Source organism: Artibeus jamaicensis, unplaced genomic scaffold (genome assembly GCF_021234435.1).
Source record: "Artibeus jamaicensis isolate MK-2021 breed Jamaican fruit bat unplaced genomic scaffold, CSHL_Jam_final scaffold_833, whole genome shotgun sequence".
NCBI classification, from domain to species: domain Eukaryota; kingdom Metazoa; phylum Chordata; class Mammalia; order Chiroptera; family Phyllostomidae; genus Artibeus; species Artibeus jamaicensis.
In genome coordinates, this window is record NW_026522056.1 from 18979756 (window position 1) to 18996691 (window position 16936).

At 36.7% G+C, this 16936-nt stretch overlaps 1 protein-coding gene across 24 annotated transcripts in view; it reads left to right on the forward strand.

Moving 5' to 3' along the window:
• Positions 1–16936, forward strand: part of PCM1 (pericentriolar material 1) — an 82917-nt gene that overhangs the window by 26491 nt on the left and 39490 nt on the right. For 17 of the 24 annotated variants that reach the window (XM_053659982.1, XM_053659992.1, XM_053659997.1 and 14 more), the window contains 14 exons: positions 731–944; positions 2729–2930; positions 3793–3966; positions 4674–4831; positions 4942–5180; positions 8485–8639; positions 8784–8913; positions 9907–10047; positions 10776–10966; positions 12338–12538; positions 13926–14145; positions 14252–14397; positions 14859–15049; positions 16280–16451. In XM_053659982.1, coding sequence (XP_053515957.1) covers positions 731–944; positions 2729–2930; positions 3793–3966; positions 4674–4831; positions 4942–5180; positions 8485–8639; positions 8784–8913; positions 9907–10047; positions 10776–10966; positions 12338–12538; positions 13926–14145; positions 14252–14397; positions 14859–15049; positions 16280–16451 — 2534 coding nt within the window. The remainder of the gene's footprint in view (positions 1–730; positions 945–2728; positions 2931–3792; positions 3967–4673; positions 4832–4941; positions 5181–8484; positions 8640–8783; positions 8914–9906; positions 10048–10775; positions 10967–12337; positions 12539–13925; positions 14146–14251; positions 14398–14858; positions 15050–16279; positions 16452–16936) is intronic. The other 7 variants (XM_053659993.1, XM_053659996.1, XM_053660002.1 and 4 more) reach the window with 2 other exon arrangements.

Below are 16936 nucleotides of genomic sequence, written 5' to 3' on the forward strand. Positions count from 1 at the left end.
AGGAGCAAAAATGCATGTTTAAGGAGGATGTCACCTAGCTTGTGTTTTTAAATGTGTAAAGCATGTCTATTTTTCATGGATGCATACATAGACATTACAAAATAAAAGCTTGTATAAGAATAGTAGCTATCTAATTTTAGATTGTGGTTATCTCTAGAGAGAGTAATGGGATTGGGGATTGGAATGTATAGAGCTTTAACTATATTTCTCTTAAAAATTGATACAAATATGGCAAAATGTTAAAATTTGAGCTCAATGGTCTTCATTCATTGTGTGATTTTCTAAGACTTAGTAGATTTTTGAAATGTTTCATAATTGTTTTTTAAGTAGAAGAACATAGAAAAGTGGTAGGAAAAGCTGATAGGTTAAGAAGTTTAAGTTTATGGTGGTCATTCTAAAAAGGTGGCAAGAGAGAATGGTATTTTTGAAGGATTATTTTTTTGAGAGCTCGTTTTGTATGAAATGTGGCCTTGCTTGATTAATTTACATCACTGAATTTAGATCCAGATGATAAATAGCATTCAATGAACCCAAGACCACTGTGTAGTTAATGTGTCTGTGGAGCTTCTGCGTGTGTGAATGTGGCAAGAATGGGAAAGGCACGTGTTTACCCACCAGTACAGTCACAGCAAGGATTAATGTGTTGTGAAGAATTTGTATGCAATTTTAAAATGAGAATGCAGCCTTTAATGACCTTAGTCTTTATTTTTCTTCTTTTATTTTTTACAAGCCTCCAGCTGTTCCAGATAACAGAAGACAGGCAGAAAGTCTTTCGTTAACTAGAGAGGTTTCCCAGAGCAGGAATCCATCAGTTTCAGAACATTTACCTGATGAGAAGGTCCAACTTTTTAGCAAAATGAGAGTGTTACAGGAAAAGAAGCAAAAAATGGACAAACTGCTTGGAGAGCTTCATACACTTCGGGATCAGCATCTGAACAATTCATGTGAGTAAATCTGGCGTAGTGGCATTAGTAGAGCACATACAAGTGTCGTCGTGGTACATGCTGATAGTAGTTACTCAGTACATGTTTGGTGAGTGGCTGAACACGTAGTTCCTGAAGAAAACAACACTGTTTGTGGGGAGATAGAACTTACATGGGAAAAGCTTTTTAGTAACAAGGCAGAGGTTGATAAAAGCCAAACAAAACAGATGGAAGGTCTGTTCTATAATTCAGAAAAGGGAAAGAATGAAGTCGGGTCTTGAAAACTGGTAGGATTTAAATAAGGGAAAGGTAGAAGAGAAGGCAATTAGATAAAACAATGCTGCATTTTTTAACATATTAAAATTTTTTCCTTAAAGAAAAACTTAACCAAATTAATCATTGTATTTAAAAACTATGAAAGCATTTATACAAAAAAGTGAGATAGGAAAAATTTCTATATAGTACATATGGTTTAGTGCAGCAATTCCATAACTTACATTCTTTTAAAGAGCACGTAAATCATCGCCTCATGTGGGAGCAGGAAAGTTAGTAATCCTCTGAGTCGCACTGTGGAAACTCCTTTCTGCTCCGCAGATGTTTTCCTTGCCTCTGTTTAAAGATCTGTTTACTAGTTCTCACTGGACATCCTCAGACCTGATTCCTGACTTTTACCCAGTTAGGAGTAGGAGCTGTGGCATTGGGAATGGAGTCTGGTAGGTCAGCCTCAACTGGTCATTATTCTTCAACACTTTTCTGCTTTCTTATTAAAGAAAAAACAAGGGTTGGAGACATTTCTGGAGTCCCTGTTTTTTCTTCACCCATCTTGTACTTTCCTGCTACCTCCAAAAGAACCTTAACTATTGTGCACTGAAGCATGCTCCTTTCTTTTCCGACCTCTGCTAGCCTCCTTCTCTAGAATGTAATCCCAACACATCCTTCCTAAATAGCTTAACACAACTAAGAAAACCTTAAAATGTGAAGCTTGTATTTAAGGCCTTGTGATCAGTTTTATTTGCATGAACAAAGTAGTACTTGGTCTACTGATGATGCCAGTTATTTTCTTCCCACTGGAAGACACGACCGGAAACTAGCTGTAGCAGTTTAGGCAGCAAATAATGATAGTGTTGTTCTGAGAAAGAGGTAAATCACAGTAGTTTTAGAGTAATAGGAGATAGAGAAGTGCAAACATTCCTAATCTTTATTTTCTTTTAAGGCATAAGATATTCTCTGATGTGTATGCACAGAAAAGTAATTAGAATGTAGTTCAAGGACTACTGAGGAATTAACCATCATTAATTAGAAAGTTTTGTTGCCAAGTACTATTTCATGGTATGGATGTACCATGGTCACTTTAACAATTTTGCTTTATCTCTTGGAACAAGAAAAGTTTCATCTTGGAGACCAGATACAGTTTCCTCTGAATTGTGGACTTGGAGCGCTCTCAGGGACATGCTGTACTAGGACTGCCCCGTCCAGATCTGTAGGTGGTGGACTGCCCAGCACGCACGGTGGCCTTGTCTAACTTAACCTAGAACCGAGTTTATCATGGCTTTAACAAGGAACACTCTAGTTATTTTTAAAGATACAATATCATAGTTCTTATCAACTCTCATCTTTATTCTTCGTTTTTTTAACTGTCTTTGGTTGAGGGACATGTGTATAAGTGTCTGGATGTTATATCCTTAAGTTTCTAAAATTTATGCAGAATTTAAGATGTCAGAGATTTTTACTTTTTATTTTTCTACATCCAAGCAAACTGTGTTTTGATACCATAAATCTTTTAAATAACTTTTTTTCTTTTGTAGTTGTGCCTCCTTCAGCCCCTGCGCAAAGGAGCGTGGATCAAAGGAGTCCACCTTCAGCCCCCTCCGCTCCTGTGTACTCGGCACCAGTCACCAACGGGGAACCCAACAGCCTCCCACCAGCGGTTCCTTATGTTGCAGCTCCTCTGCTTTCTCAGACCGAGAGTGAAAATGAAGGCCATCTAAATCCAACCGAAAAACTCCAGTAAAGCCCTTTTACACATGTTGTTAAATAGATTAGTGTTGACTAATGGGATACACTCTGGGTTTATTTAATGTGCTGAACATTCTGAAGTGACATGGTGGTAGTAGAAGTGTGTCTGTGCGTTACGTGTGCAGTCTTTGGGCTGTCCAGGAGCCGCGTGACGCTGCATGCCATACGGGTCGTTTCTGTGAGCTAGTGTATTCCCATTTCCAAACAAAGGGTTAGAAATAGCGGGGCTGGAGTTCAAAGATTTCTGTAATCAAATGGTTTTAGAACTCAGGCTTCAGAGTCAGATAGCTCGGAAACTGTAAATTGTATCTCTCAAGGCTGCATGACCGGGGACGAGTAACTTACCTCATTTAGCTTCTGTTTCTTCACCCACAAAACACAGATAATAATACACCTGTGCACAGAGGTGTTTTAAGGATTAAAAAACATTGGCGTACCTTCTGGCACTTAATAAAACTTAAACTTTGTCATTTTTGGTAATCGCATTATAAATTTATAGACCCTTGTATGTTATAGACAAATCAGGAATCATCTATAGATGCTCCATAGTGCCTACATTCCTGATTTGCCTGAGAGCTAGTATTCAGATTGAGTATTTTGTACTTCTCATTTTTGATGTGTATTGAGAAACCTAGTGTTTTAAGCTGGTAACATTTATGCCTGCTTAAAGTGAATGCTTGCAACTTTGTTTTATGCTTTTGTCCCTAATACAACGTGAAAAAAAATAAAGTGATGAGATTTTGAGTAAGCGGTACTTGACATTAAATTCTTTGCGGTCATATCTCCTGTATTATTGACTAGGCTGTGCTGGCTGCGGTTACGTGGAAATAATGCTTCACTTTGCTGTTCACAGGAAATTAAATGAAGTTCGAAAGAGATTGAATGAACTAAGAGAATTAGTTCATTATTATGAGCAGACATCAGATATGATGACAGATGCTGTAAATGAAAACACAAAAGATGAAGAAACTGAAGAGTCAGAATATGATTCTGAGCATGAAACTTCTGAACCTGTTACCAACATTCTGTAAGAACTTCTTGTTTATTTTTCTAACATTTATCTTAATACTTTTAATATAGAAGCAGAGAAACTTCAGTTGAATGCTGTATGTCTTCTGTTTGAAGTTTTCTCCTGTTAGTCTACTATTTTGGTCAGTGTAATCTTATTGCTCTGCCTTTAAAAAAGAAAAAATAAACCCTGGCTGATGTGGCTCAGTGAATTGAGTGCCAGCCTGCAAACCAAAAGATCACTGGTTCAATTCCCAGTCAGGGCACATGCCTGGGTTGCAGGCCAGGTCCCCAGTGGGAGGCGTGTAAGAGGCAACCAATCGATACATCTCTTGCACATCAATGTTTCTCTCCTTCTCTTTCTCCCTCCCTTTCCCTCTCTCAAAATTAATTAGAAAAAATAAGGAAATGTTGAATATAGTATTGAATAGTTCAGTCAATTTGCTGTTTGTTAGATCCAGATGCAAGTACATGGTAAGTGTCCAACTGAACATTTTCCTACCTCTTTACTTTTAGGTATAATTTTGATTGATGTTTTCTTAAATTTCTAAATAGCAGAAGTTAATGAAAAGCAAGCCAGTTATTCACAGCATGAATTTAAATGGGGAAGTAGCCACTGATGTTTATAGTTCAGAATTATTTTATCAGCAGTTCTAAACCTTTGATTATTATTGTTTTTTTTTTTTTTTTATCTTAAGTAACTTTAAGCTCTTTTCTTTCTTTTAGGAATCCACAAGTAGCTGCCACCAGGAATGAAGTAAATAGTATTTCTAATGCACAGTGTGTTTCTAATAACAGAGATGGCAGATCAGTTAATTCTAATTGTGAGATTAACAACAGATCTGCTGCCAACATAAGAGCTTTAAACATGCCTCCTTCTTTAGGTATGATTGACTCTATTCCCAGAAATTACTGCCATATTGTTCTTGGGGAGCGGATGTTCTTTCATTAGTAGTCTTTAGTAAGTTACAGTTTCAGTGATGTCTGTTTTTAGCAGATTGCCGATACAATAGAGAAGGAGAACAGGGGATTCATGTTGCACAAGGTGAAGATGATGAGGAGGAGGAGGAGGAAGGAGAAGATGAAGGAGCCAGTGCAGCTTCATTATCTAGTCATAGGAGCAGTGTGGTTGACGAGGCTCCAGAAGATGCTGAATTTGAACAGAAGATCAATAGACTTATGGTTGCAAAACAGAAACTTAGACAGTTACAAGATCTTGTTGCCATGGTACAGGTAAGTACTACTTGGTTTTTTAAAGAACTATTTGTTGAATAGACAGGTCTTATAAGGTAAAATTTATATATTTTGATAATTATATTGGTAAATTATACTAGTACGTGTTAATGTGTTGAGTTCTTGCTATCTGCCAGGCTTACGTGCTTAGCACTTCACGTGCCACGTATCAGACATGAGCAGACTTCTTTACGAGGGGCAAGTTGGGGGGTGTTTCTGGCTTTGGGGACCAGACAGGCGCTGTCACAAGTACTGCTCCGATCAGGCACAGATGTTAGGGGAACAGATGAGTGCAGCTGTGTTCCGGTGCAACTTGATCACAGAAATGGTCGTTTTTTGCTGGAGACCCCAGTCTTTATTTTTTAAATTTATTTTTCAATTACAGTTAACATACAATATTATATTCGTTTCAGATATACAACACAGTGATTAGACATTTACCTGTTTTATGAAGTGATCACCTCAGTAAGTCTAGTACACATCTAACCCCATACATAATTGTGAAAATATTATTGACCATATTCTCGATGCTATACTTTATATCCCTGTGGCTATTTTTGTAACTGCCAATCTGCACCACTCAATTCCTTTCACCTTTTTTATCCGTGGCTTCAACCCCTGCCCCCATCTGGTAACTCTCTGTGTATTCTCTGTATCTGTGAGTTTGTTTCTGTTTTGTTTGCTTATTTTGTTTTTTAGATTCCACATACAAGTATTATTTTACAGCTTACTTTTTTCTCCCCACTCCACAATGTCTTGGAGAACTTTTCATATCAATGTATATAGTTCTACACGATTATAGCTAGCTAAGTAATTATGAAATATTAAATGATTACAAAATACAGATAATATTGCATACATACATGTTTGTTTATATATATTCAATACAAGGCTTGCATAGTTTTCTGTAGTATCAACAGACCTTAATTTAGTTAATCTGACATCCTGTTAGTGTGTACAAATGTTTCCAATTTTTCACTACTTGGAACGTTTCCGTGAACACTTTTGTTCAATCAATCCTCTTTGTGTATTTGTGTTTTTCAAGAGCAATTATGAAGAAGTAGAATTTCTATGTTAGAGTTCATGTGCCTTTTAATTTTAATGGGCACTGCTTTCCTGCTCTCTGGAATGACTGTTCAGTGGTACTGAAGCAGTGATGTATGAGTCCATTTTCCCATATCCTTGATTACATTAGAGCTTGTTTAACCACTACTGGAATTGGTTTTTGGCTTTTTCCAAGTTTTTCCATATATATATGTGTGTATATATATATATATATATATATATATATATACACACATACATATACATATATATACATGAAGGCTTTTGTATAAACACATGTATACAAACACATGTAGGTGTGTGTATACACATAAATATTTTTGCTTATATATTCAGAGTATATCTGTAGGATATATAAATTGCTAACATTGGTTACCTATGAAGAATGGATTCAGTTGGGGGGAAAGGATGGAAAGAAAGCTTTTCTAAATGTCTTTGTTACTTTCTGAAGTTTGATTATATGATGGTATTATTTGAAAAAATTAAAAGAGCTGCTAAAGCAAATACAGTAATAGCTTGTGCTGTCTAGAACATTGTACTGGTTAATTACTTTCGCCTTGTTTTTTAAGGTTCTTTCAGATGTACAACCCAAAGTGGGAATAATAGATTAGAAATGATAAATAACTTGGTGGTTTACAGATGAATCAGCATAATTTCCGGATTATATTGAATGGAGACCTTTTGCTTTAGGGAGTTTCTAAAACCTAAAATATGTATATGAGAAATGAAGAAACTGCAACCCAGAGGGATTAAGGAGTCTCCTTCTGAAAGAGAGTTATTGAGCACTGGCTGGGTAGTTCAGTTGGTTGGAGTATTGTCTTGATAGGCCAAGGTGGCAGGTTCTATCCCTAGTCAGGGCACATACAAGAATCAACCAATGACTGCATCAGTAAGTGGAATAACAACTCAATCTTGATATCTCTCTCTCTCTCTCTCTTTCACAATCCTCCCTCTCCCTAAAATCAGTCAATAAAAAAATTTTTAAAGCCTTTGAAAGAGAGCAATTGAAAAAATGTTGGATGAGTTTTACTTAATTTATTAAGCATAATTTTTATGTTCTTACATTTTTTTTAATAGTCTCTTTCCCAAGAGACTCAGGAGAAGGTCTACAAACAGTTATAAAGTTACGATCATATAAAGCTTTTATTACTTTTATTGATTAGATTAGCTTGGACAACTTACATGGCCCTTATGAAACTTGATGTGTCTTAGAATACAATTATTTTTTGGTCAGTTACTTTTTTCTAGAGTTGGAGCTCTATCATTTTCGTTGTTCACACATCTTCATACTACCATCTGAAACATCATGCAGTGTTTTTGGTATCTTTTCTCATAGTTCCATTTTTCCACTTTTTATTACATGAAAAATGTCTCAAGATTTAGCTTCTTTATTTTTCTGAGTCCCAGCCCAGTTATCTCTAATCTTCCTCTCCATGCTAGGAACAAATTAGGTCTTTTGACTGTGAAGACCAGAAAAACACTGTCTGCAAACTTAAAGTTGATTAGTTGGTTTCATAACTGAGTTATTACTAACTCCTCAAGGTTTTATTAGAATGATTTCCAGTGGTTAAAGTTTTAGTTGAGGACTTCAGAGAAAGCATGAGTAAATTTAAAATACATAGAGTTAAATATTTTTAAGAAAATAAAGTAGTTCATTTTAAATCTTCTATTTTAATAAGTACATTGATTTCAATAAAGGATGTGAATCTACTGTTAGGAAGGTAAGGATTTCAGTTGTATTTTCAGTAGTTACTGCAGATTTGAATGGTACAGTCTTACTAGTTTTCATATTGTGAGCCGCTGGCATTTGGCAAACTAAACACAGTGAGGAAATGGAAAATTTTAAGTGAGCAGGTGACAGTAGACATTGATTATTTGAAATTGTTCATGTAAAAGTTAAATCTGAAGAAATGTCTAATAGCAAGAGCTCCCAGCATCAATAGTTTGTTTCTTATCTTCATGTTTTTTTCTTTGATTGCTTGTACCTGGTCAAGATAAGAAAAGGTATCTTAATACCTGTCATTACTGGCTAGTAAGCAGCTTAAATTTTAAATGTACTATTTCTACTTTCAGTACTCCATTTATTGCCATTGGTAGAGGATAAACTTCAGTGTTCTCTAAAAATTACTAGTTTCTCTACTTCTCTAATTTTTATTATGTAACTTTGACAGACTAGTGTTATTTATTAAGTATGAATTGGATATATCAAGATTGTTTTAATATAATGATGTGATTTTAGGATGATGATGCAGTAGATCAAGGAGCTATTTCTGCCAGTACTTCACATTTGGATGATTTCTACCCGGCAGAAGATGACACCAAACAGACTGCTAATAACACCAGAGGAAATGCCAATAAAACACAGAAGGACACTGGAGTAAATGAGAAAGCAAGGTATGCTAAGTCATAGCCTTCGTTTCATAAAAGTTGATTGCCTTTGTATAGAAAGTACTTGGCTAGGTGTACTGTACTATGTCATGCTTAATGCTATCATCGGAAGCACTGGAGTCCACAAATTTAATGTCAATTTAATTATAGAGAGAAATTTTATGAGGCTAAACTACAGCAACAACAGAGAGAACTCAAACAATTGCAGGAAGAAAGAAAGAAACTGATTAAGATTCAAGAGAAAATTCAAGCATTGCAGAAGGCATGTCCTGACCTACAGGTAAGTAGGAAATTTCTTTCTACCACTTCTCTGAAAAAAGATGTCTAAAACTTTATGTCGATTACAAGTACACTTTCTAGTACTGATATGACAGATTCATATCTGTTAATTTGATAATGAAATGGGTGAACTAATGAAATAGGCAAGGGATATACATATACACCGAAAGGTACCACATAGAAATTGACTGATTCTTTCCATTCTTTCCCTTGATGGGTTAGCTGGCTGTAGATTCAGAACATGAGTATACCTATTAAAATATTCTGGTTTCAGCTTTATAGTTCAGGAACTAGTATTTCTATCTTTTACTGGCTTAAAATTATATTAAAAGACTCTTAAGCTATCATGATTTATCGAAGGAAATTAATTAAAATATTTTATTTGTAGTTTGAATGCTAACTTTACATACTTTTTGTTTATTCTTAGTACCCTGTGTGTTGGTCTTTGAGACGGATGGAGAATGAACGATCTTTGACCATGACAAATAATCAGGGGCAGTGTTAATATGGGAAGGCAATGCCAATTCTTTTTGAGACTTTTTTCCTAAAATTTAATGGTTAGGTTTACTCTTCAGTCAACTTTTATTTTCAAAGAAAGGGAAACACATCAAATAATATTTCTAATAGAGACATTTATTTTCTAGAGTTTTACCCTTTTCTACTTTGTCTAATCTTTTTTCCCTTGTCCCCAATCTGAACAATGTCCAGACAAATAAGTACCTGAGTTGGGTTGAGTATATGAAATTTTACAGAGTAACATTTTATTCCTCTTGTTTCTCTTGTTCCTGAAGGTTGCTTACTACTCATCAGTTTTAGCCTGTGTTTTCATCTTTATTTTATTATGTCTGATTTTCTTTGAATCATGATAGCAGTTGAGGTCTGGTAATAAATAAAACATTACTAGAACCCTAGAAGAGTAGTAAGATAACTGCTTTTATGAAATTAACTTAAGTGCTTTAATTCCTCATAATTGTTACTAATCCTTTTTTTTAAGTTGTCAGCTACTAGTGCGGGTAATTGTCCCACAAAAAAATATATGCCAGCTGTCACTTCAACCCCAACTGTTAATGAAAATGAAACCAATACAAGCAAATCTGTTTTTGAGCCTGAAGTTTCTTCAGTAGTAGATAATGAGGTATTGTATATTGCACCCTGTTGTTCTTGAGTCTTAAGCCACAGCTTGTTTTAAAATTTATTTTTTGATTACAGTTGACATACAGTATTATGTTAGTTTCAAGTGTACAAGATAATCTATTAGACATTTCTATACCTTACGAAGCGATCACCCTGATAAGTCTAGTACCATCTGACACAGTTGTTAGGGCTTTTTCACTCTTCCCCGTGCTGTGTAAGTCACATCTGAAGAAGGAAAACTGAGTATCTGTGAAACATGTGTTTAAATGTAGCCTGTTTCATGTCTCTCAGTTGGGGAAAGAAGATGCTTTTTCAAAATGTGATTAAGTTAGGATCTCTTCAGAACAGTCTTGATCTTTATTAGCAAATATTTGGCAGAATTATATGTAAAGGATAGGTGCAGCAAATAGTAATCATTTCAGTTAAAAAGACCTATCCTTTGATATTTTACTTTATTTATATGTGATATGTAGGAAACATCATAACTTACTTTACATAGTTGATGTGTGGGGTGCTACTTGTTTTCATTAAGAATTAATAATTACCTTATATTTTCTTACTCATCATTAAAATACCATTTTAACCTCAATGGATATCTCAGTATGAAAAGGATAGAATGAGATTAGAAATATTTGTTGGTATTGACAAATAGTATTAGCTGGTTGTTCTTTAAGGGGAAAACAAATCCAAATGTTTACACTAATTTAATTCTAATTTTTTAATTAATAGCTTTGGTCAGAAATGCGAAGACATGAAATTTTAAGGGAAGAGCTGCGACAGAGAAGAAAGCAGCTCGAAGCTCTGATGGCCGAACACCAGAGGAGGCAAGGTCTGGCTGAAACCGCGTCTCCGGTGGCTGCTTCCCTGAGAAGTGATGGATCTGAGAATCTGTGTACTCCTCAGCAGAGCAGAACAGAAAAGTAAGAGAGTCGTGTGAACAGTGGTTTTAACCCCCCTCCCCGGGGCATGCAGGATAGGCAGGCTTGTCCCTCTTCATTCGTCACAGCACAGACGTGGGTCAGTGAGGGCGGTTGTGGGCATCACCTTTGTGACTCAGTGTCACTGAATTGAACTACTTTCTGTTCAGACTTCTCATAGCATCATCTTTCTGTCTTTTTTTTAATTACTAAGACACTTGGTCAAATGGTGATACAGATTTTTGATTGTATGGCCCTTATTTTCTTAAGTTTTAAGCTTACAAAAAGAAAAATTTTGAGACTGTAGTCTTATTCTATCAGGCCAAAAATAAGCACTTTTTTAACTTAAATTGAACATCTGCTGTTTATAAGTTTCTAGTTTCTAGAATTTAAGTTTGAAATTTTCACATCCAGAATATTTCTAAAAGACTTGTTTTTCTATCATCAGTTAATTGCTTATCTATATAATAGTATTCATAGCTAAAATTTTGAAATCCAAATTTGTCGTAGCTTTACATTTTGATATTTTTAGATGGCATTCCTGGTACATTGGGCCAAGCCTCACTCTTCTTAGAAAAGCCTGTCCTGTTCTTGGAGTCCCCATACATGTTTAGTGAGCGGACTGTGTCTACAGTATTTTATTCTGTTTTGACTACCATACATTCATACTCTGAGTTCTTTAGATAGTTTCGATAAACATCTAGTTTATCACAAGACAGAAGTAACTAGGTTAAAATTAAGTAAAATTAGAATTCATTTTCTGAGTGACACCAGTCATATTTTAAGTATTCTTTGGTCATATTTACCTAGTGACTACTATGTTGAATAGCACAAAGATAGATTACTATTGCAGAAAGTGCTGTTGTCCAGCTCTGATGTAGAAAATTGTTATTCGAAGGGAAAGTTGAGGGGGGTTTAATTTAGGGGAAAAATTTCAGGGGCATATGATTATTGTTTTAATTTATTTGAAGAATTGTTTTGTGGAAGTCAGAGTAAATATATTTTATAAAGCAGCATTGGGGAGAGTACTACCCATCTTGTAGTTACTAAGATTAAATGAAATTTTGCCCTGTCTGGGTTACTTAGTTGGATGTAGTGTCATCTGGATCCGCCAGGGTTGCAGATTGGATCCCTGGTCAGGGCAGCATAGAAAAATCAACCAGTGAGGGCATAAATAAAGTGAAACAACAAATTGTTTCTCTCAATCAATCAATCAATCAATCAAATTTCTTAAGATCGGATGGAATTTTATGCACACACATACCCATACCTGCACACATTTATCTGTGGTACACATCTGGCACGTAGTAGGAGGCATGGAGTATATTGAGTTCATCTCCAGGATGATCTCTTGGTTTTTGTCTCAATCTCCAGAACAATGGCAACTTGGGGCGGTTCTACCCAGTGTGCACTGGACGAAGAAGGAGATGAAGATGGTTACCTTTCTGAAGGGGTTGTTCGGACAGATGAGGAGGAAGAGGAAGAACAAGACTCTAGTTCCAATGATAACTTTTCAGTGTATCCTCCTAACAGCATGAATCATAACTCTTACAATGCAAAGGAAACTAAAAATAGGTTAGTTTCACTGTTTTAATTTTTTTGCTTGATTTGAAGAGTTGCAGGTTTTTCTCAGAAACAGGGTATTGACTATATTGTGAGACAGACCCAGGAGACTGCCATCACTTCAGATGCCAGTCGTAAGCTCTGGGGTTCCCATAAGCCTTCTTCAGCTTTCATAATTTGCTAAAATAGCTCATGAAGCTTGGGAAAGTGCTTATATTTACTGGTTTATTACAAAAGATACAGCTCAGGAATATCCAGATGGAAGAGACGCATAGGGCAAGGTTTGGGGTTGTGGAGCTCGCACGCCCTGTCTGGGAGCACCACCCTCACTCCAGGGCGGTCGCCGTCCCGGAAGCTTCCTAACCACTGCCTGGCCATAGGCACTTCAGTTTAATCTCAGGCCCCTTCTCTCTCATCCTTGGAGTTTAGGGAATGGAGCTGAATGTTCCACCTCCTCTAATCACCAGGCTGGGTTTTCTGGTGAAAAAGACCAGCCCTCTTCATACTGCTATCTGTGGCCTGGGAAGAGTCATTAGCATAAACTCAGATATGGTTGAAAGGGGCTCTTTTTGAATAACAGCAAATACTCTGGAGATACCAAGAGTTGTAGGAGCTCTGCTGGAAACCTGGGTCAAAGACCAAATACACAAACACAAACATTATTTAAATTTATTGGGATGACATTGATTAATAAAATTATGTAGGTTTCAGGTATACAGCCCTGTAAATACACTGTATATTGTATTGTGTGTTCACCACACCAAGTCAAGTCTCATCACCATTTATCCCCCCTTTATCCTCTTGTACCTCCCCCAACCCTCTTTTCCTCTGGTAATCACACTGTTGTCTGTGTTGATGAGGATTGTTTTTGCTTAATCCCTTTACCTTTCCCTGTAATAATTTTTTATTATACCACAAGAGTGTTGCTGAGATATATCTCAGTTAAACTGGATTAAGATTCATAAGCTTTGGTCTTTGCTTTTGTTTTGGAGAATTTAGTAAGAATTTTTAACTTGTAGATAGTGAAAAAGGTCTGTCAAAAGATACTCATTACATTATTATTTATAAGTGAAAAATGTTTCAAGAATAGAAGATGGCAAAGTAGTTCCACTTGCTGGTGTTGTGTGGTTAGCTTAAAGCAAGAAGAATGAAAAAATGCTTGTGATAATATTTTCATGTTGCAGTATACAGAATTATATGGACACTTGTGTAAAACATAAATGAAAAAAACTGGAAAAGAATAAGAAATGATAATTGTATAAAGCTAAAAACGTAGACTCTTTACCCCCTTTATTTTCCCTGCTTTTTGAGTCCAGAGAATACTGGCCTGTGGTTTCTTGCTAGATTTTAAAAACCAAATAATTAGTATGATGACCTAAGATTTTAAATTTTTTGTTAGGTGGAAGAACAATCGCCCGTTTTCAGCAGATGGAAATTACCGTCCATTAGCCAAGACGAGACAACAGAATATCAGCATGCAGCGTCAGGAAAACCTCCGCTGGGTGTCAGAACTCTCGTATGTAGAGGAGAAAGAACAGTGGCAAGAGCAGATTAATCAGCTGAAGAAACAACTTGACTTCAGTGTCAATATTTGCCAGACTTTGATGCAGGACCAGCAGGTAAAATTTACTACCTGCTGAAAGTATTTTTTTTCCCTTGTTTTAAAAGCAATGCACATTTTTCTCAAGTCCTCAGTAAATATCACGGAACCTTTTCTTTCTGTAGGCTCTGTCTTGTCTGCTGCAAACTCTCCTCACGGGCCCTTACAGTGTCATGCCCAGCAACGTCGCGTCTCCGCAAGTGCACCTCATCATGCATCAGCTGAACCAGTGCTACACTCAGCTGACGTGGCAACAGAATAACGTGCAGAGGTAATCGGTTTCTTCCAAGTAGTGCAGCTCTGCAGTAAGTTACCTTCTGAGGCAGAAGGACATGAGCCAAATTACATATTCACATATTCTCTGTCACCTGAGAATTTTGTAAGTTGTGATTGCCCAATGTTCCCCTTTAATATTTTGGCCTTGACTTTTATTTTTAAAGATTTACGCTGTTCAACTTTACACTTACTAGTTGAATTACATGGTGCGTAACTATACCTCAGTAAAGCTGTAAACAAGAAAAACGTGTTTTTTATAGTTATACCTACTATCTAATCGAAGTGCCAGGTGCAGTTCTCCTTCCAAAGGCGGAGTTACTGAATTAAGCCTTCAGGACAGTTGTTGTAGCAACTACCAGAGCAGCTAGTCTCTTCTGTTGAATCACTTCTTAGATATATTTTTTCTGAATGTACTGTAACTGATTTTTAAAGCACCGACTTCTTAAATTTTTACAGGTTGAAACAAATGCTAAATGAACTTATGCGCCAACAAAATCAGCATCCAGAAAAATCTGGAAGCAAGGAAAGAGGCAGTAGCGCATCACACCCTCCTTCCCCCAGTTTGTTTTGTCCATTCAGCTTTCCAACACAGCCTGTAAATCTGTTTAACTTACCTGGGTTTACTAATTTTTCATCATTTGCACCAGGTAAGCGACTGGAAACATAAAGAGAAAATAAATAGGTACAATGTGTTTGAGAGTATCATTTGTCTATTACATGGATATTTGTCAGTTTCTTTTAGAGTGGTGGGAAATGTTTGCAAAGAAAGTTACAAACCCTCTTCTACTTTGATTCTTTAGTACACAATTGTAAGTGATAGCTAAGTCTTACATGTGTGAATTATTTAACAACTATTGATTAGGAGAAAGGGAATTAATATATCTAATGGCTACTGTACACCAGGCACTATGTAGTGTTGAGAGAGTAAAGCTGAATAACATAATGTTCTTCTAGAGGAGCTTCATGTCTTGGCAGGGAGATATGAGTACTTAGTACAGGGACACATAAATGACCAGGATTCAAAGAGGAGTGAGGCTCCCTCTTCAAGGAACTTGGGGTCTGGTGGAGACGCGAAGAATGTTAGTCATTCAGTGCCCACTGCAGTGCTGTGGGTGCAAGCGAGGTGAAGGGGCTGTTCTACCTTGGGGCAAGACGTCATCGGCAAATGTATTTTCCCAGCAAGAAGGTGTTGTTTAAGCTAAAAAATGAACAATTTATTTCCAGGGAATAAGGGAAAGGGCTTTCCCTTACTCTAATCAATGGAACCACTTGGAGCTAGAAAGCAGTGAAACAGTTTATCACTTGGGGAATTTAGAGGTCTGTTTAGGCCTGGGGCCAGGAAAGCAGTACAGGCCTTTTGTGCCATGCGAGGCAGCTTAATTAGTTCTGTGCTGCAGATGAGACGGGCCATTGAAGAGTTTGAGGGGGGTAGATAGCATGAAGTACATACTTTAGAAAGACTACACTGGTAATGGTGTTGAGGGGAGAAGGAGAGAAGGAACCAAGAGTATAGCTAGTGACTAGGAAATAGAAGGCTGTTTGTGGTAATACCAGGGAAACACATTCAAGAGGTAGAATAAGTTAAATAGTTATGTGAGCAGTTAGATGAGGTGAGTCATGAAGAGAGAGGAATTGGAGATTTTGCCAGACTATGTATATATATAGGAGAAAAGGTTGGTGGAAGGGCTTTGTGGATGTAAATATAAATAAAAATATCACAGTGTGTTTTCTTAACAGGAGTATAAAAACAATCTTAATTTTAATTAACTTTTTGTTTTGATGGATATGAAGGCACATTTGATTACAGATGTCTTTTGATTTCACAGTAAGGCTAAAGATGCTTTGTTGTTGTCTTACCCGTTGCTTTTACTTACTAGGTATGAATTTCAGCCCTTTATTTCCTTCTAATTTTGGAGATTTTTCTCAGAATATCTCTACATCCACTGAACAGCAGCAACCATTAGCCCAGAATTCTTCTGGGAAAACAGAATATATGGCTTTTCCGAAACCTTTTGAAAGTAGTTCTTCTATTGGAGCAGAGAAACAAAGGTAACTCAGTCACTAACAGAATTCATTATGTGCTTAATAGTTCACGTTAACCTCTTTTGTGATTACATTTAATTATACGTCGTGAAAACACAGGGAGGGTGTTTGTGATTGTTTGGCTTGACATCTCACCAGGTGTCTCTCAGGCATGTACCTGCTGCTCACCCTGGCACAAGAGCAGCTCAGCATTTGGATCAGTGTCCTGTGAGATCCATTTTGGAAGGGCGAGATCTGTCCCATGCAGTGTCTTTAAGTTCACGATGTAGGACCAGCCTCGACTGCTAGAGGACAGCTGTTGTAAAGTGGTGGGGCCTTGACGGGATTCAGAGCTCCCGGTCAGGACGAGCTCCTAGGGCCTGCCCCCAAGTGATGAAGAGCACTGTTTGGTTAGGAAAACCGCTTTAGCCAAGAAAGTTGTAGTGATATATGGTGTCAGTCATGTAATTTCTTTATACTGTCTCTCAGCATCTATTATTTTTTAATATGAT